Consider the following 20,885-nt stretch of genomic DNA (forward strand, 5'->3'; position numbering starts at 1 on the left):
TAAAGAAACTACTAAAATTTAGATAGTTTAATCTGGATCTAATCAGATGAATCCAGAATGTGGGATAGTCTATAATACTACTGGCCTGAACTTTTGAAAACAAAATAAAAAGGTGTGAGGGGTGCTGCTTTAGTTAAAAGAGACCAAAGAGACATTAATAAGCAAAGGCAATGTCAGTCTCGATAGGATACTAGGTATTTTTTAAGGTTAAAAAAAGGCTATAAAAACATTTTTGGACAATTAGGAAATCTAGATATAGACTGTAATACTAGATAATACTAATGAATTAATGTTAACTGTCCTAGGTGTGATAATGGTATTGTGGTTGTGTAGAAGAATATCCTTATTCTTAGGAGATTCATATTAAAGTTGAGGCCAAAATGTCATGTCTATAACTTACTTCCAAGTGGATCAGTAAAAAGTGTGTGGAGGATGAGGGAAGAGAACAGGCAACTTTTTAGAAAGCCTGCAAGAAAAGCAAATGTGGCAAGAGGTTAACTGTAAATCTGGATGAAAGGTAAATAGGTGTTCATGGCATTTTTCTTTCATCTTTTTAGTAAGTTAAAGATTTTCAAAACAAAAAATTGGGAAAAAAATTTTAGAAAAACTACATAACCATTACTTTCAAACAGGCTCACATTCTGCCTAGATGTAAAATGTTTTGCATTCTTCTACTGAATTATAGTCTCCTTCTGCACATGAATGGCATCTTACTTGGCATCTCACTTGGAGTACTGATATTTAGGATTTGAATCCACGTGATAATAGTATCTCTGTCATGTTTTGCCCACTTCTAACCCTCTATGCTCCTGGACAGAGCAGGCTTTCTAAAAACATAAATCTTATACAGTTACACTCCATCTTAAAATCCATCAATAGCTACCCATAGCGTTCAAAATAAAATCCAAATTCCTTAGTTAAGCATACAATATCCTCCAAAATCTGACCGTCTCCAACTTATCTCCTATCTGCACATACCCTGTACAGCCGAGCCATGTTGAACTTTATGCACAAGAAATGTACAGTTCTTGCTACTGCCTCAAGGTTTGGGAACATATTGGCCTCCTTTTCTTGGCTAATTTCTCCTCATTCTTCAAGATCCAACTCAGGTATCACTTTCCTTTAAGAGTTCTTCCCTGATCTGCTCAGACTAGTTTGGGTGCCTCTTTTGTGCTCCTAGAGCAAACTTCAGTCAGAGTACGTATCACAATATACTATCATTTTCTGTAGCCTGCCTAAGACAAGGACTATTTTCTATTTCAGTAGCCCCAGCACATGGCACATAATAGTATTTAATACATGTTAAATGAATCAGATAACGAATAGAGACATGAAAGATTAGATCGGAAATATATCCTAAAACACTTTCCACTAACCTGTAGATGGTGGACTCTGAATAATATCTGAAAGATTATAACCTCCAGAACTATCCGAACGCTTACGTGGCTTCTTTTTTGCTTTCGTTTTTGCCTTCTTGAATATACTTTCCCTAAGAAAAAGCAAACATAAAAGTCACTTCCTAAAAATAAATTAAGTTAGAGATGAAACAGCAGAACTATGCATTTTAAGCAACAGTATTTAACATTTTGGTCAAACAGAAAATACAAAAGATATACATGTTCTAGTCACATTTATCTATGTGGCCTAGAGCAAATCACTCAATTTTACTGAACTTCTGTGTGATACAATTCCTTGTTCTACCCCTAGCATGTCTGTGAAAGTTAGAAACAAGACGGTATATAGGAATACTTTGAAAAGTAAAATACTGCACATGTTCACACACAAGCTATTACAAACTATGATCTTAAACTAGAAATATTTGGCGAAACTTTTTAAAGCATTTCAGGGAATGCTTAATTCCCTGAATTGAGTATTATTAATCAGGAAAGGGAAAATAAAAGTATCTATGAGTACTACAACTGTCTTGTTTCACCTAAAAATTATAGATCTCATTATATAATTCATCTGCAGTTACACAGGCCAGCTGTGAATACTATTACTTTGTAAAGGATAACACTTATGTTAATAATTTTATTATAGATGTATGACATGCATTATATTAAAAACTATGCCAGATAACTACAAACTTCAAGTATTCCAAATGCTACTAAATTCTAGAAAAAGGGTTAAGAAAAAGAACATCTCTGGAACCCAAGAGCAGCTTTTCAGTGAGCTACATAGTTGGTTACTATATATATAGTAAATGACTTGAAAACCCAAAGATTTTAACAGGTCATTTACCAAGTAGAAGGAAAGTAATTCTGTAAGCTGCTTAGTAAGCCTTAAACAGGGATTGGAAATTCTGAGCAGCTCTTGACAAATGGTCGGCCCCACTACAGGGAGACTGCATAAAACCTGGGATGTTTTGTTGGAGGACTCTGAAATGTCAGTCACTGAAGGTCATATCTCTTCAACAAGCCAGGCTCTCTATAGAGAATAATCTAGAGAAATGGCTGATACACTCCTCTCTGGTTCAGCCTCTCCAGAGGGCAAATTTCTAGTCTTCTGCCAAGATGGAGGAGGGACAATCATTTGGTTGAAGGGGCTTCAGGAAGAGATCAATGTTCTTCGAAAGAATCTCAAAAAATGTTCTTTTCCAAATCTAACCAGTCACCCTGATCTTCAAACACCTGGTATCTCTGATTCTTAATTAAGCCTTTCCAGAATTCTGTTTTAGTTTTTTCTGTTCTAAGTCACTACTGCTCAGCAACCACTTTCCAACTTCCAAAACTATTAACATCTCCTGACTGTTGTTTTCTCCTTTCCTGTTCTCTTTGCTCTAGCACAATTTACCTTTTTTATTTCTTTATTAAAATCTCAGCAGTGTTTGGGAAGGTAGCCAGGACAAATGCACTTATTCAGCTCAGTATGTTTAACGTGAAGGCTACATTCCCTTCACATTTATACATAATTTTGCTATATCTCAAATATTAATTATGCATTTACTTTGTATTCTATCAAGGCTAAGAATGAACATAAATACATACTTCTTATGTCAGGTTTCTCAATTATTTTCTTTCAATATCAATACAAATGTATCAGTAGTGTCCAAGATCAGGGGTGTCAGGGGAGAAGGAAGGAAGGAAGGGAGTAAAAGAAAAAAACGGAAACAGAGCTTACAAATAATTTTGTTCCATATTTATTTCTTCTTTCAAAAAGATATCTCCATCTTCTACTTCCAAATAGCTAATATCTGGTCCATCTTGATATGGTGTAATAACTCTTCTATCCATTCCCGGAACCTATAGAAAAAAAGATGTCACTTTTTAAATACAAAATTTGTAAAGTTTTTTTTTTTTAAAAGTTACGATATCCCATTTGTCTTAATATGTGGTGACATTAACTAGAAAAAAAGTCTAGAAGGTCTAATGACTTCCTAAATTTACACCAGGGTAAAAAATTGATTGGATTCATTAAACAGTTTATTCCATAAAACTCAAAAAAGAAAATAAAAAACTAGACAAAAAAACTCCACTTTACTATCAAATACAAAGTAATTCATTTCTTAGAGATCATGTGAGTCCATGTTTTTGCACTGTCCTGTCCTTTGGTAAATAACAAACAATGAAAGACTCTGAAGCTTCCAGTAACTTTCATTTATAAAGGAATTAAAACAGATAACTTTCTCATTAAATATTTTCAATTTTGATTATCATACTTAACTGTGAGATCAGTAAAGAAATCTTATGTCCTCTTTTTTTCTTTTGGTGAAGAAAATTGGCCCTGAGCTAACATCTATTGCCAATTTTCCTCTTTTTGCTTGAGGAAGATTGTCGAGCTAACATCTTTGCCAATCTTCTTCTATTTTGTATGCAGGATGTCACCACAGCATGGCTTGACAAGTGGTGTGTAGGTCTGCACCTGGGATCCAAACCCACGAGCGTGGGTCGGTCAAAGTAGAGTATGCGAACTTAACCACTTACGCCACCGGACTGCCCTCTGTTCTCATTTTTAAAGATCCTAATGTATTAGAATTCACTAGGAAATTATTCCACTGAGAAGTCAGACCTAATATAGTGCTTTAGTTGATAATATCAGGAAAAAAACATAAAACTTACCATTTTTCTATAAAACACAGAAAGATCTTTCAAAACACCATCACTTAAAACATCAAGAGACCTAAAAAATAAGACACAAAATTCTATCTTAAGACTCAAGAACCCAATACCTGTCAAGATTTTCAAATATGTAGAGACATTTTATATTGCTGAATAAGTTGTTTTTTAAAGTATTAATATGCCACTGCTACAAATTCTTTTTGTAATTATGTGTATGTATATATTTCAAATAAACAGCAAGATATATAGACAAAATATCTTGAATAAAACTCACGCAACTCTTACAAATAAGTGATAGAAAACCTTTTTCTATCATAACGAAATAGCAATATTCATTTTCCAAACCTCGTTTTCCACAAATTATAATCTTTAATTACAAAAGCACTACCATATTGATAGAACAATGACCAAACTATCAGGATACCTGAATTCTCTCTAGAATTATGCTACCAATTACCTGCATGACCTTAAGCAACTCACTACCTCCCTGGGCTTTAGTATTTTCATGTGTAAAATGCTATCTGGATTACATCAGCTGTATTCAAAGTAGATTTCAAAGAACGCCCAGGTTCCAAAGAGGTACTTTAACGTATCAGTGAAAATTTAAATCAAAGTTTATATTTTAAACTATTTTTACGATGAATACAAAACAACTTGCAAATTCAAAGCTGTACCATACCAGTTATTAACATTTTGAGGATAATTAACTTGTGATGTAGGTCAATTCTGGTGCAGCCCTCCTTTTCTTAACATCTCTGCATATATTTATTTACACTTCTCGCAAACACATATTCGGTTAGGAATGGTTAAATTTATACAAATCTTTGTTTTAATGCAAGTTATGTATATCTACTTATGTAAAGTTATACAAGTAGAGACATCACCACAGCACATGAGCCATTCTTAATTCAGCTAACAGACTTGTCACAATATAATAATTGAACAATAATAGTGTGACACATCATTTTCCAATATCATATTTTAGATAGATTTGGTGCTTATTTTATATTTTGGTTGATTCTTAACTGACAAACTGAATGAGCTTAATTTGGCAATACAAAGTAAAAAACAATTGCTATGATTAGAATTACTAATGTAATGTCAGCAAAGACATTAAATTTATTTTGAAACCCTAGCCAAGTTCTGACACTAAAATACCAGAGGCATTTTAAAATGACATTGTCTAATATCCTATAATGTTAATTTGCATTTAAAAAGCTTTTCTGACAAAATAACAAGGCATTAAACTGCCAAAAGAATTTGCTCTAAATTGAACTCTACGTGACAATTATTAACAATCTGTTAGTAGAACACTTTTATTTCAATCATGTTTTGGAATTAGTTTCATTATAGATCATCCTGACTTTGAAAGGTGAGTTATCAAAAAAAATTACCATTTATAAAAAATGATATAGATCAAGATTTTCTTGATTCTTTGCAAAAAAAACAAAAAAGGTTCCTGGGTTTTCTCATCTGTAGTATGAGGATATAAACAGAAACCTACTTTGTAAGTTTTTCATGAAAATCAACTGAATCTATGTAACGCTTTTAGAATGCTACCTGGCACATAGTATTAGTTACCATTATTACCACTATTATTATTAGTTATTAATATTAGTAACTATTATTATGGAAGTATTAGTTATTACTACTATGATTAAAACAAAATACAGAAATAAACTAGATATTGAAGCTTTAAAAATGCAAAATGACACCAAGAACTCTAATCTCAAATTCCTACGTTTAACAAAAGCACCTTATTTTCCCCACCACTGACTTCATAGTGAGTAAATGTAATAAAATTTTGACTTACATTAAAAATAAATCTGTAAATTTATTTCACTAAAAATTCCACTGCTAAAACAGTTGGAAAAATTGGGATGAAATTTCCAAGATCTTTCTAATTCTAACATGTCTATAACTCCTAAATTATTAGCATTTATCAAATTCTTTCCATCCAGGTAAACATCGCTAATATGAAATATTAGCTTATAAAACAGGGTATATATATTTAGTCAATTTTTTTTATAAAAAACGTGTCATTTTTCATAAGTAACATTTCATTACTCACTGATTTCCACAGAAAGCCTTCAACACACATATCAGCTTGCAACAAACTAGAGCAACTAAATTTTTCAGCTTTCTGCTGTAGCCTAAGTTTAACCAAAGAATCAATAAGTAGTATAGGAAATATCTTAAAGAGAATAAATAGAAAAAGAAAACAGAAGTGAACCAGTAACAAATTTTATGCATGCTTACGTGTGAAGTAATTAAATGCTGACTTAATTAGTATTACAGTTAGTTTCCAAAAGCCAAGGTAACAATTACACAGTTGCAAATCAGCCTAAATAAACAGATATGCATACATATAAAAAATATACTTATAATATTGTTCCCCAACTTTCTAACCAGAAATGTGAGTTTCCTTAAGGGCAAGGATTTTGTCTGTTTTGTTCACTGCTGTACTTTGGCAATGGCTGGCATATATTAGGCACTCAAATATTGATGGAATGATTGAATCTCATTACATTTTCATCTCTACAAAGTTAGAATTTATCATTATTCTCATTTAAATTACTAACATAGCTGCTATTATAAATAATTGCTTCTGCAACAGTCATATAATGAATGCACCCAACCCACCTTGCTTCAAGTAAAGCTGCCATATTCAGTCCTATAAACTGTAAACAAGACAGTTTCAATTGTTCAGCATTATACACTGCTGCAAATTCCAGTAGTGTAGCAGCATTCTTAAGCGTAACTACAAAGGAAGATATGCAAAATGAGATGAAAGCCATGTTCCTACAGCAAATAAAATATACTTATTTCTAAAGGTGTCAGGTTTGAACATTTAGAACAAAGACAACAAAGTAGTTTCTTGCCAAAAATGAGTTATATTAGGGCAAATATAGAACTCATTTTCCATCCCATATAATATGCCAAAGTAATTTTAAATGATTGGTTATAGGGAAAAAAAAGCACACACAAAAGAATTTTAGTCAAAAGAAAATACAGGGTCAGGCCCGGTGGTGCAGCGCTAAGTTCACAGATTCCGCTTTGGAGGCCCAGGTTTGCCAGTTTGGATCCTGGGTGTGGACATGGCACCACTTGTCAAGCCATGTTGTGGCAGGCATCCCACACATAAAGTAGAGGAAGATGGGTACGATGTTAGCTCAGGGCCAGTCTTCCTCGGCAAAAAGAGGAGGATTGGTAGCAGATGTTAGCTCTGGGCTAATCTTCCTCAAAAAAGGAAAAAAGAAAATACAGAAGATGTATTACAGTGTCACCTAAAAGCAAACACATAATCAACAATCTTCCACCTAATATTTTTGGAATATTTCTAACTTTAAGTGAGAAACAACTTTTCATTTACACACAGCACAGAATAGTCATTCTCTCTTCTATAAAACTAATAGACAAAGACTTCTATAAGATTAAAAAACTAAAAGGACTATAGAACTAAACACTAAGGCTAACAGAACTGATGAAACCATTCTATAAAACATGTTGAGTAATGTATCAGAATTTATGTGTGTATATTTATATATATAAATACATACACACGCTATATATTTAGAAAATAAGTGGATCTAAATCTTACCATATTATTGTTCATGCCAGTGCAGAATCTGGTATACTATACAAAAGATTCTGGGTTTTGTTAGAATCTCAGTAACTTTATATATAAAGTGCACTGTTTTGCTAGAGACCGTCCCAGAGTATACTATCTAATTAGCATATAACTTTGGCTTCCTGAACCCCTCCGTTCTTCTTCTTATTTACTCTACTTCTTATTTACAACCAACAGACAAATACAACTGTTTTCTACATGTGGCTTCCTTCATTTCTTTTTTTTTTCTCTCCCTTGTAACTCTGTCAAAAGTTAGAACTGCAGCCAATAATGGTCTCTGCCTCACTCCTGACTAACCTGGAGTTTCAACTAATGATGAACCCAAAGTCTCCCATTATAAAGAAAGAAAAATGGATCATATAAAAGCTTTAGAGGTGTTCAGCTGGGAACAAGGATTGCCGAATAATCAGAGGCCACACTTCTGTTGAACCCTTCTCCTGCTATGTTCTAGGAAGAACAAGAAATTCATTAATAAAGGCAGGGGCCAAGAAAGAAAATCCAAGGAATGCCAGAAGAGTCACGTAAACAACTGAAAACATTACCTATACGTATACTTTATACCTATATATGTTATGTCCTTTATTTTAATGTATTTCCCTTTTCTTGCTTAAAAGATCAGAGCTGTTGTTCTTTTTGAAAACCAAGGAGAAGATATCCACAGAGCTCAAGAAAAGTAACTAAATAAGACACTAGAGCTAAGACAAACTACTTGCAAGTACAAATAAGAAAAAATTGATAGGAAATGCCTTCACAGTTCCTGAAGCAGCAATGTAGCAATGAAGGAGAACAAAGGTAAGATTAGAAAGAAACTTTTATAACAGACTAAAGAAATTTAACATTTACCCGAGAGTAAACAATTAAAAATAGCTAAACAGGGGAAAACATAGTTACTTCTCCTATAGAAAGATTAAAAAAAGAGAAGAAGAAAAGAAAGAGGACTTAAAAGACTACTGTCATGTTACACAGAAGGGATGGAAAACAGGTATCTCAACTAGCATAGTCACAGAATAGAAAGGTGGGGGAAATGTGACCAACATAGCTTAGATGAACCCATTTTGACAACTGAAGGAATGTGGGTATAAGGAACAAAATAACGAATAAAAAATAACTGGGTTTCAAAAAGTTGAATGTTCAGGAGGACAGCCATACAATTAACTGAAATGAAGAACAGAGAAAGAAAGCAGAGTTTGAGAAGGGAGATGTTTTGATCAAACATATTAATGGAACAGTTACATAAAAATTTCAGGGCCAGCCCTGGTGGCCTAATGGTTAAGTTCGGCACACTCCACTTTGGCAGCCCAGGTTCAGATCCCAGGCACAGACCTACACCACTAAGTTAGTGGCCAACCTGTGGCCGTGGCTTACATGAAAGAAAAGAAGAGGAAGACTGGCAATGGATGTTAGCTCAGGGCAAATCTTGCTCAGGGGAAAAAAAAAATTCCAGCAACTATTAGGAATGGGTAGCTAAACACAGATTTACAGCCAAGCCCTTGGCAAGGGTAAAAAAACTCTCATCTTTCAAACACCTCATGCTTTCAAACACTCATCCTTGAAATTCCAAAATAAATTTCACACCATCTCTATTATTCAGTCTTGACATTTCAAAAAAATTAAAATATTTCAATTCTAAGATGTATTTTTACATATTAACATCTCGGAAATAAGAATATGCTTACAAATGATGACACAAAATAATTGAAATGTTTTGACATTTTTCATGATACAAAAAAATAATGGTGCATTTTACTATAAATGGCATCACAGTCAATAAAACACAGTGATCCTGGATCAACGTGAAAAAATACTAATATTCTAATTCAAAAATACTCACGTTTTTCAGTTAATGCTACTTCACAAATCTCTTTCAGTCGAGTTATGAGAAGCTGATCAGCCACCACAAGAACACTACAAACAAAGTCCACATTTTGAGATTCTAAAAAGAAGAAAAACAAGTATCTCTCTTTATTACTTGATAAACATTATACCTAAGGGGAAAAGTTCAACTAATTAAAAGAGAAAATTATAATGATTATTTTTTTGATGTTAGAATGGCAACTAGGAAAAATAGTAATAACATGAAAATATTTCTACCTTTAGGTTAGAAAGGTACCACTATCTGGTATGGAAAGAAACACACCAAAATACCCTGGTTCACACTAGGACAATAAAAAAGGAACTTGAGTTGATACTTTTAGTCTAGAGGGCTACAAGAATGCCTGACTTATTTAGAATCTCCCATGTTGTTAGACAAACATTTCTCAAACTAATAAATAGAAAGTCAAATCTCATAACCAAACAATACATAAGTATATGTTAAATACATAAAACATATATATGTTAAGAACATAGAGAAAGGGATGGAGGGGTGAATAATGCTCCTAGGCTTCCTTATTTAAAACAAAATTAGTCATCTAAGACTACATTTTTGTTTTTTAATCACAAAAGTTCTTTGATTTAAAATAAGCTTCTTGGTCCTGAGTACTACTAATGGCCTATTAAGCAATGCCTCTGAGCCACTGCCAGAACAATAACACACAAAAAATAAAATAACACCACCATAAGAAGAAAGAAAGAAAAGACAGTTAAGAAGAAAAAATGAAATAGAAAAAACATTTTAAAAAGTGAGAGAGGGGGCTGGCCCTGTGGCTGAGTGGTTAAGTGTGCATGTTCCACTTTGGTGGCCTGGGGGTATGCCGATTTGGATCCTGGGCACAGACCTACACATTGCTCACCAAGCCATGGTGTGGCAGTATCCCACATAGAAGAACTAGAATGAATTACAACTAGGATATACAACCATGTATTGGGGCTTTGGGGAGGAAAAAAATAAAGACAGGTGAAGTCACTGGGAATGGCAGAATAAAGACTATTCCAAAATTCCTCTCCTCCACAAAAGCAATGAGAATACTACAAAAAATTGTCAAAATCAACTTTTTTGGTATTCTAGAAATTAACCAAAGACTTACAACAATCTGGGGAGTGTTGACTCAAGAAAAACAGATGAATCTTGATAAGAACACAGAGCTTTGGGACACTGTAGTTTTTCTTATTTAGATCCTCCTCTCCCTTCCTCCATAGGAATCTTAGAAAACAACTACTCTGCAATCACAGTGGAAACAAGCAGCTACAGCCACTGCAGGAGACAGAGCAGTTGTGGAGCAACATTAGCAAAGAACTGTCATTATTTGTCATGTCTGGCAGTTCCCTGGAAACACCACTAGCATGGCTTGTCTTTTTTTGACCTGACTCAAAGCTTGCCGAGTGTGAACAGCCTCTATGCTAGGGGAATTTGTTAAAAATGATCAGGAGCAATTGTTTAACACTGAAACTGACTGAGACAATGATAACAGATGGGGTAAAAAAGTAGATGGAAAAAAAACAAAAAAAATAAGTGAGGAAAGAGAGGGTTTTATGACTGAATGTTAATGAACCCTGAAAATTTACATGTTGAAGCCCTTATTTTTGGTGTCTGTGTATTTGGAGATGGGGCCTGTAAGGAAGTAATTAAGGATAAATCAAGTCATAAGGGTAGGGCCCTGATCCAACAGAATTAGTGTCCTTCTAAGAGACATCAAAGAGAGATATCTCTCTCTCCTTCACTCTCTCCACACACATACAACTACACAAGCATGGAGGGAAGGCCATGTGAGGACAGAAGAAGGAGGCAGCCATGTACAAGCCAGAAAGAGAATCCTCACCAGAAACCAGCCTTACCAGACCCTGATCTGGGATTTCTAGACTCCAGAAACGTAAAAAAATAGATTTCTGTTGTTTAAGTCACCCAGTACATGGTATTTTGTTATGGCAGCCTGAGCAGACTAATACAGATATCCACAGGAGTTATGAAAAGTTCCAACAATTCCTGTGACTCTAAAAGGCCACACACATGGAGGGCTGTACACATGCCCAGGAAAAACTTAAGAAGGCCCAAAACACTTACCTCTGGCTGAAGATGAAGCTCTGCAAAAGCAGGAAATAAAATCTAAGGAAGAGTTGTAAACTGCCTGCCTAAAAATTAAGGCATGCCTCAAAATACGCAAAGAGCTCCTGCAAAGGCTGAGAGATTTACTGGCTTTAAGCATTTAAGGAAATTTCTGTCTAATTACTAGCTGATGATTAAGCTAACCAAGCAGAGACTTCACTGGTCACATATGACAAAGAATACAGATTTTACAGAATTAGTTCAGAAAAGTCAATAACAAACAGCAAAAATAACAAACCCTGGGGAGAGAGGAGAGTCAAATTTGAAGAGCTGCCATATTATACTATTTAAAATATCCAGTTTTGAACCAAAAAAAAAATATAAAAGATGCAAAGAAAGAAGTCTGGCCCAAATACAGGAAAAAAACAGGTAAGAGAAATTGTCCCTGAGGAAGCCAAGTTGCTGAACTATCAGACAGTTATTTTAAATATGTCCAAAGAGGCAGTGGTTAAGTCTAGTGCACTCCACTTCAGTGGCCCAGGTTTGCCGGTACAGTTCCCAGGCGTGGACCTATACCACTTGTCAGCCATGCTGAGGTGGCGACCAACATACAAAATAGGGGAAGATTGGCACAGATGTTAGCTCAGGGCAAATATTCCTCACAAAAAAAAAATAAATAAATATGTCCAAAGAACTACAGGAAATCATTCCTAAAGAACTGAAAGAAAGTATGAGGATAATGTCTCATAAAATTAAGAATATCAATAAAAAGACAAAAATTATAGGTCAATAGAGACTATCCAATCTGAAGAACAGAAAGAAAAAAGAATAAAAAATAAACAGAGCAATGAGACCTGTGGAACACCATCAAGCATAACAAGATACAAATGAGAGTCCCAGAAGAAGAAAAAGAAGAAAAGGCACAAAGAATATTTGAAGAAATAATGGCAGGGAGAGGTGATGTAAAAGTGTAGAGGTTTTTGTATGCAATTGAAGTTGAGTTGTGATTAGTTTAAAATAGACTGTTAGAACTACAGTCATGTGACACAGAATGATATTTTGGTCAAGAACAGACAGCAAATATGACAGTGGTCCCATAAGACTAGCACCATAGAGTATAGGTATGTAATAAGCTATACCTTCTAGATTTGTGTAAGGACACACTACAATATTCAAAGAATGATAAAATTGCCTAACGACACATTTCTCAGAATGTATCCCCATCGTTAACTAATGCATGACTATATAGAAGATGCTGTATGTAAGCCTCATGGTATCCACAAAAGAAAAACCTATAGTAGATACACAAAAGATAAACAGAAAATAATCAAAGCATACCACTACAAAAGATCATTAAATCACAAAGGAAGACAGCAAGATAGGAAGAAAGGAACAAAGAAACCACAAAACAATCAGAAAACAACTGAAAAAAATGACAATAGTAAGTCCTTACCTATCAATAATTAAATGTAAATGGATTAAATTCAACAATCAGAAAAAGTGGCTAAACAGATAAAAAATAAGATCCAACTATATGCTGCCTACAAAAGCCTCATTTTACGTTTACAGACACATACAGTCTGAAAGTGAAAGGATGGAAAAGGATATTCCATGCAAATGGTAACCAAAGAAGAGCAGGAGTGGCTATCCTTATATCAGACAAAATAAGCTTTAAGTCAAAATCAGTCTCAAGAGACAACGATGTCATTATATAATAATAAAGGGGTCAATATATCAATAGGATATAAAAATCATAAACATATATGCATACAGTACCAAAGCACTCGCATATATAAAGGAAATGTTAACATAACTGAAAGCAGAAACAGACAACAATATAATAATAATGCAAGACTTCAATAACCCATATTCAAATAGGGATAAATCATTCAGACAGAAAAATCAGTAAGGAAACATCAGACTTGACCAACACTATAGACCAAATGGACCTAACAGACAAATATAGGACATTCCATCCAACAGCAGCAAAATACACATTCTTCTCAAGCGCATGAAAAACATTCTCCAGGAAAGATCAAATGTTAGGCCACCAAACAAGTCTTAACAATCTAAGAGGACTGAAATGATACAAAATATATTCTACAACTACAATGGTATAAACCTAGAATAACATGCAGAAAATTGGAAAATTCACAAATAAGTGGAAATTAAACAACATAGTCCTGAACAACCAAAAAGTCAAAGAAATCAAACAGAAAGAAAAAAACATCTTGAGACAAATAAAACTAGAAACACAAATTATCAAAATTTATGGGATGCAGCAAAAGAAGTTCTAACAAGGAAGTTTATATTCAACATCATATATACCCCACAATCAAGTAGAATTTACGACTAGGATGCAAGGATGGTTCATATATGCAAATAAATAAACATGACACATCACATTAACAGAACGAAGAATAAAAATCATACGATCATTTCAAGAGATGCAGAAGGAGCATATAATAAAATTCAACATCCATTCATGATAAAAACTCTCAACAAACTAGGTACAGAAGGAAAGTACCTCAACATAACAAAAGCTATATATGACAAGCCCACAGCTACCATCAAACTCAACATTAAAAACCTCAAAGCTGTTCATCTAAGATCAGGAACAAGACAAGGATGTGTCCTCTCACCACTTTTATTCAACATAGTACAAGAAGTTCTAGCCAGAGCAATTAGGCAAGAAAGAGAAATAAACAGCATCCAAATTGGAAAGGAAGAAGTAAAATTGTCTGTTTGCAGATGACAGATCTTATACATAGAAAACACTAAAGACTCCACCAAAAAACTATTAGAAGTAATAAACAAATTCAATAAAGTTGCAGGATACAAAACCAAAACCAAAAATCAGTTGTTTTTCTATGCATCAACAATGAACTATCCAAAAAAAAATTAAGAAAAGAATCCTATTTACAACTGCATCAAAAAGAATAAAACACTTAGGAATAAATTTAAACAAGTCGATGAAAGATATGTACACTGAAAACTATATAACGTGGCTGAAAGAAATTGAGGGCCCAAATAAATGGAAAGATATTCCATGTTCATGGACTGGAAGAAGCGATATTGTTAAAATGACCATTTTACCCAAGCAATCTACAGTTTAAGGGAAATCTTATCAAAATTCCAACAACATTTTACACGGAAATAGAAAAAGTAATCCTAAAATTCATATGGAACCACAAAAGGAGTGAATAGTCAAAGAAATCTTGACAAAGAAGAACAAAGGGGGAGGCATCACAGTTTCTGATTTTGAACAATGTTACAAAACTACAGGTAATGAAAATACTAACATATTTGCATGAAAAGGACACAGAGACCAATGAAATGGAATAGAGAATCCAGAAATAAACTCTCAGTCAATTAATCTTCAGCAATAGCGTCAAGAATACAAAATGGGGAAAGGACAGCCTCTTCAACAAAGATGTTAGCAAAACTGAATATCTACATGCAGGAGAATGAAACTAGATTCATATCTTACACCATACACAAAAATCAACTCAAAATAGATTAACAACTTAAACATTAAGACCTAAAACCGTAAAACTCCTAAGAGAAAACAGGAGACGAGTGACGTCTGCATCGTGGCAGTGATTCATTACCTTAGACTCTCCCTCCTAAGATATAACGGAAAGGACACTCATATACCAACAGAGAACTTTCACACAACACAAAAGACGTCTCAGAGACTTAGGCTGCCATACGTCTGCAGGTGAAGGTGCTGAACATCCCACAGGAAGTGGAAGGAGGTAAGTGGATCTCTTCTCCCTCCCGGAATGGCAGCAAACCAGGGCACAGAACCAGGCACAGCTCTGAGAGGAGAGGGGGTAGGGGAGGCCCTCCACAGGAACATCTTTGCTCTCCAAGTTCCCTCATAGACTGTGGGAAAACCCCATACGGAGGTGGCTAAGCTATTTCCAGGGTGTCTTCATCAAGCCAGCACCCCAGGAGAGCAGATAGTGAGGGCAGAGGGAAAATGCCCCCAGGACAGCACAGGCAAAAGAAAGTGCCCCTCCTCCCATCCAGTGCTCCCAGCTCTGCCAGTCAGCCAGAGCACCTGTGCCTAGGGTAGAAGAGTAGCAGCTACAAGCCAGCAAGCCAGGGTTGCAGCGGGCTCAGAATATATAGGTCTTGACCCCCAGCCAGTGGCAGCAGGTGGACCCTGTGACCAAATAATATCACTATGCAGAGGCACAAATCCACGCCATCAAACAATATGAAAAAATATTTTAATACTCTAGACCAGAAGGAAAACAACAAGCACCCAGAATTCAATCCTGCAGACACAGACATTTATAATCTAAATGACAGAGAATTCAAAATAGCTATCATAAAAAAACTCAAACAAGTTACAAGAAAAAACAGATAGTTCAATCAATATCAGGAACTTCTTCAAAAAAGAGACAGAAACTATAAAGAAAAAACAATCAGAAATGTTAGAGATAAAAAACACAATGATAAGAAAAATCTGTACTTCCTGCACAACAGAGCTGATATTATGGAGGAGAGAATCAGCAGTCTAGAGAACTTTTCTATAGAAGTGCTTCAGATGGAGGAGGAGAGAGAACTACGACTTAAAAGAAATGAAGAAATTCTCCGAGAAATTTCCGACTCCATTAGGAAATGTATCATAAGGACTATAGGTATTCCAGAGGAAGAAGAGAAGGAGAATGGAGCAGAAAGCTTGTCCAAAGAAATAATAGCTGAGAAATTCCCAAACCTGGGTAAGAAGCTAAACATACAAGTGAAAGAAGCTAAAAGATCTCCTAATTAATACAAATGTAAAAAGACATTCTCCAAGCCTTTCAGTAGGAAAGCTGACAGAAGTCAATGACAAAGAAACAATATTAAGGGCAGCAAGGCAGAAGAAAATAACTTACAAAGGAACCCCCATCAAGCTTTCAGCAGATTTCTCAGCAGAAACCTTACAGGCTAGGAAAGAGAGGAATGATATATTCAAAATTCTGAAAGACAAAAATTTTCAGCCAAGAATACTGTATCCAGAGAAATCATCCTTCAAATATGATGGAGAAATAAAAACCTTCCAAAATAAACAAAAACTAAGGGAGTTCAATGCCACAAGACCCCCACTACAAGAAACACTCAAGCAGGCCCTCATATCTGAAAAAAAAAAAGGGGGTTATAAAGTCTTGAGCAAAGAGATAAATACGTAGACAAAATCAGAAAATTACAGCTCTTTATCAGAACATGTTAGCAAACAGTTATAACACTAAAGATAAAGTGAAGTAAAACATCAAAAATATAATCTCATCATTTTAACCACGAACTTACACTACAAGGTGGAATAAGTTGGAAAAATAATGACTTAAAAGGGGAAGAGGCAAGGGATGGAATCAGCTCAGTCTAAGGAAATAAAAGGCTATCAGAAAATGGACTTATCTCATCTACGGGATTTTTTTATACAAGCCTCATGGTAACCACTAAACAAATCATCAGAACAGAGACACAAACAATAGAGAAAACTAAGAAAACCATCAGAGAACTAACAAATTGAATGGGTAGTCTGAAGTACACGGGATGAGAAACAAGGGAAATGTAGAAGAACCAGAAAATGAGTAATAAAATGGCAACATTAAGCCCTCATACATCAATAATCACTGTAAACGTAAATGGATTGAATTCTCCAATCAAAAGAGACAGAGTGGTGGGACAGATTTTTAAAAAACAAGAGCCAACAATATGCTGCCTGCAGGAAACACACCTCAACTCTAAAGACAAACACAGGTTCAGGGTGAAGGGATGGAAGATGATACTGCAAGTTAATGGCAAACAAAAGAAAGCAGGTATTGCCATACTTTGATATCAGACAAAGGAGACTTCAAGACAAAACAGATAATGAGAGACAAAGACAGGCAATAAATAATGATAAAAGGGACACTCCACCAAGAAGACATAACACTTATAAATACATATGCATCCAACACAAGAGCACCAAAGTACATAAAGCAACTACTAACAAACCTAAAAGGTGATACTAACAATACAATAATAGTAGGGGACCTTAACATACCACTTACATCAATGGATAGATCATCCACACAAAAAGTCAACAAGGAAATACTGGATTTAAACAAAAAACTAGACCAGATGGACTTAATATATATAGAACACTCCCTCCAAAAACAACACAATACACATTCTTCTCAAGTGCACATGGAACATTCTCAAGGATAGACCATATGTTTGGAAACAAGGCAAGCCTCAATAAATTTAAGAAGATTGAAATCATATCAAATAGCTTTTCTCACCATAATGCTATGAAACTAGATCAACTACAAAAAAAAGCTGGGAAAGTGACAAACATGTGGGGACTAAATAACATGCTACTGAACAACCAATGGATCACTGAAGAAATTAAACGAGATATCAAAAAATATCTGGAGACAAAGGAGAATGAAAATACACCATACCAACTCATATGGGATGCAGCTACAATGGTCATAAGAAGGAAATTCATAGCAATACAGGTGCATGCTAACAAGAAAAATCTCAAATAAGCAATCTTAAACTACACCTAACAGAATTAGCAAAACAAAAATACAGCCCAAAGTCAGCAGAAGGAGAGAATAATAAAAATTAGAGCAGAAATAAATGAAATTGAAATTTAAAAAAAACAGTAGAAAGGATCAATGAAACAAAGAGCTGGTTCTTTGAAAAGATAAACAAAACTGACAAACTCTTAGCCAGACTAAGAAAAAAAAGAGAAGGCTTAAATAAATAAAATTAGCAATGAACCAGGAGAAATATACAAAGGATTATAAGAGAATACTATGAAAAATTATATGCCAACAAATTGGACAATCTACAAGAAATGGATAAATTCTTAGATTCATACAGCCTCACAAAACTGAACCAAGAAGAAACAAAGAATCTGAACAGACTAATCACAAGTAAAGAGATTCAAACAGTAATCAAAAACCTCCCAAACAATAAAAGTCCAGGACCAGATGGCTTCTCTGGAGAATTCAAAGAACATTCAAAGAAGATACAATGCCCATCCTTCTCAAATATTCCAAAAAGTTAAGAAAGGCAGAACACTTCCCAACACATTCTAGGAGGCCAACATAACCTTGATAGCAAAGCCAAATAAGGACAACACAAAGAAGGTAAATTACCAGCCAATATTGCTGATGAATGTAGATACAAAAATCCTCAAGAAAATATTGGCAAAGCGAATACAGCAATAGATTAAAAAGATCATGCATCATGATCAAATGGGATTTATACCAGGGACACAAGGGATGGTTCAACATCCACAAATCAATCAATGTGATGCACGACATTAATAAAATGTGGAATAAAAACCACATGATCATCTCAATAGAGGCAGAGAGCATTTGACAGGATCCAACATCCATTTATGATAAAAACTCTCAGTAAAATGGGTATAGAAGGAAAGTATCTCAACATAGTAAAGGCCATATATGACAAACCTACAGCTAACATCATACTCAATGGGGAAAAACTGAAAGACATTCCTCTGAGAACAAGAACATGACAAGGGTGGCCCACTCTCACTACTCTTATTCAACATAGTACTGGAGGTTTTGGCCAGAGCAATTAGGCAAGAAAAAAGAAACAAAAGGATTCCAAATAGGTAATGAAGAAACAAAACTCTCATTGTTTGCAGACACAAACTGCATCAGAATCCATCAGAAAACTATTAGAAATAATCAACAACTACAGCAAAGTTGCAGGGTACAAAATGCAACTTTGTAAGTTGATTTCTATACTCTAATAACGAACTAACAGAAAGAGAACTCAAAAATATAATCCCATTTATAATTGCAACAAAAATAAAATATTCAGGAATAAATTTAACCAAGGAGGTGAAAGACCTATACAATGAAAACTCTAAGACATTACTGAAAGAAATCGATGATGACATAAAGAAATGGAAAGATATTCCATGCACATGGATTGGAAGAATAAATATAATTAAAATGTCCATACTACCTAAAGCAATCTACAGATTCAAGGCAGTCCCAATCAGAATCCCAATGACATTCTTCACAGAAATAGAACAAAGAACCCTAAAATTCACATGGGGTAAGAAGAGACCCCGAATAGCTAAGGCAATCCAGAGGAAAAAGAACAAAGCTGGAGGCATCACAATTCCTGACTTCAAAATATACTACAAAGCTGAAGTAAGCAAAACAGCATGGTACTGGTACAAAAACAGACAGATCAATGGAACAGAACTGAAAGCCCAGAAATAAAACCACACACCTATGGACAGCTAATCTTCAATAAAGGAGCTAAGAACATACAATAAACAAAGGAAAGTCTCTTCAATAAATGGTGTTAGCAAAACTGGACAGCCACATACAAAAGAATGAAAGTAGACCATTATCTTTTGCCACACACAAAAATTAACTCAAAATGGATAAAACACTTGAAAGACAGACCTGAAACCCTAAAACTCCTAGGTATACAAAAAAGTGCTCAATGTCACTAATCAGCAGGGAAATGCAAATCAAAACCACAATGGGATGTCACCTTAGACTTGTTAGAATGACTACTATCAAAAAAACAAGATAACAAGTGTTGGCAAGGATGTGAAGAAAGGGAACCCTTGTGCCTTGCCAGTGGAAGCGTAAATTGATATACTAACTATGGAAAACAGCATGGAGATGCCTCAAAAAATTAAAAATAAAACCACCATTTGATACAGCAATCCCACTTCTGGGTATTTTGTCAAAGGAACTGAAATAAGGATCTTGAAGACATACTTCCACTCCCATGTTCACTGCAGGATTATTCATAATAGTCAAGATATGGAAACAGCTTAAAAGTCCATTGTAAGACAAATGGATAAAAAAAATGTGGTGTATACATACAATGGAACATGGAAATACACCACTCCCTTAACTAAAGACAATTGGTAACTAACACATGGGTATGCTGTCTGACAAGTATATTAATGCATACTCTTCATAAATTTTGGTCCAATTCTTAATCTATTTCTTTCATTTTAGATATGTTATCACAAGCGTAAAAATAGATAAGAAAGAATTTTTGCAGAGTATTTGTCAAAACTATATTCCTTGCTGTCAATTCTTCATCTCAATCACAGAAGCAGATGAGTACGAAACTGTTAAATCTAATCTTAACCATTATACACAATTCATTTTTCAATAGGTAATGAAAATTTTCCACTCCTTTATTGTTAGTAATTATCCCTATCACTTATTCCAAATTAAGCCTGTTTATGGCTTATTAAAATTAGAACAGAAATTAAAAT

The 20,885-nt window shown here is 34.6% G+C and overlaps 1 protein-coding gene across 12 annotated transcripts in view; it reads right to left on the reverse strand.

Moving 5' to 3' along the window:
• IBTK (inhibitor of Bruton tyrosine kinase) overlaps window positions 1-20,885 on the reverse strand; it is a 98,623-nt gene that overhangs the window by 34,438 nt on the left and 43,300 nt on the right. For 7 of the 12 annotated variants that reach the window (XM_005596807.4, XM_070225172.1, XM_005596806.4 and 4 more), the window contains 6 exons: window positions 9,521-9,622; window positions 6,702-6,819; window positions 4,059-4,119; window positions 3,121-3,242; window positions 1,377-1,489; window positions 401-466 (listed from right to left, as the gene is read on the reverse strand). In XM_005596807.4, coding sequence (XP_005596864.3) covers window positions 401-466; window positions 1,377-1,489; window positions 3,121-3,242; window positions 4,059-4,119; window positions 6,702-6,819; window positions 9,521-9,622 — 582 coding nt within the window. The remainder of the gene's footprint in view (window positions 1-400; window positions 467-1,376; window positions 1,490-3,120; window positions 3,243-4,058; window positions 4,120-6,701; window positions 6,820-9,520; window positions 9,623-20,885) is intronic. The other 5 variants (XM_070225174.1, XM_001914953.6, XM_070225173.1 and 2 more) reach the window with 1 other exon arrangement.

The sequence above is a fragment of the Equus caballus genome, chromosome 10, assembly GCF_041296265.1.
Source record: "Equus caballus isolate H_3958 breed thoroughbred chromosome 10, TB-T2T, whole genome shotgun sequence".
NCBI classification, from domain to species: Eukaryota; Metazoa; Chordata; class Mammalia; order Perissodactyla; family Equidae; genus Equus; species Equus caballus.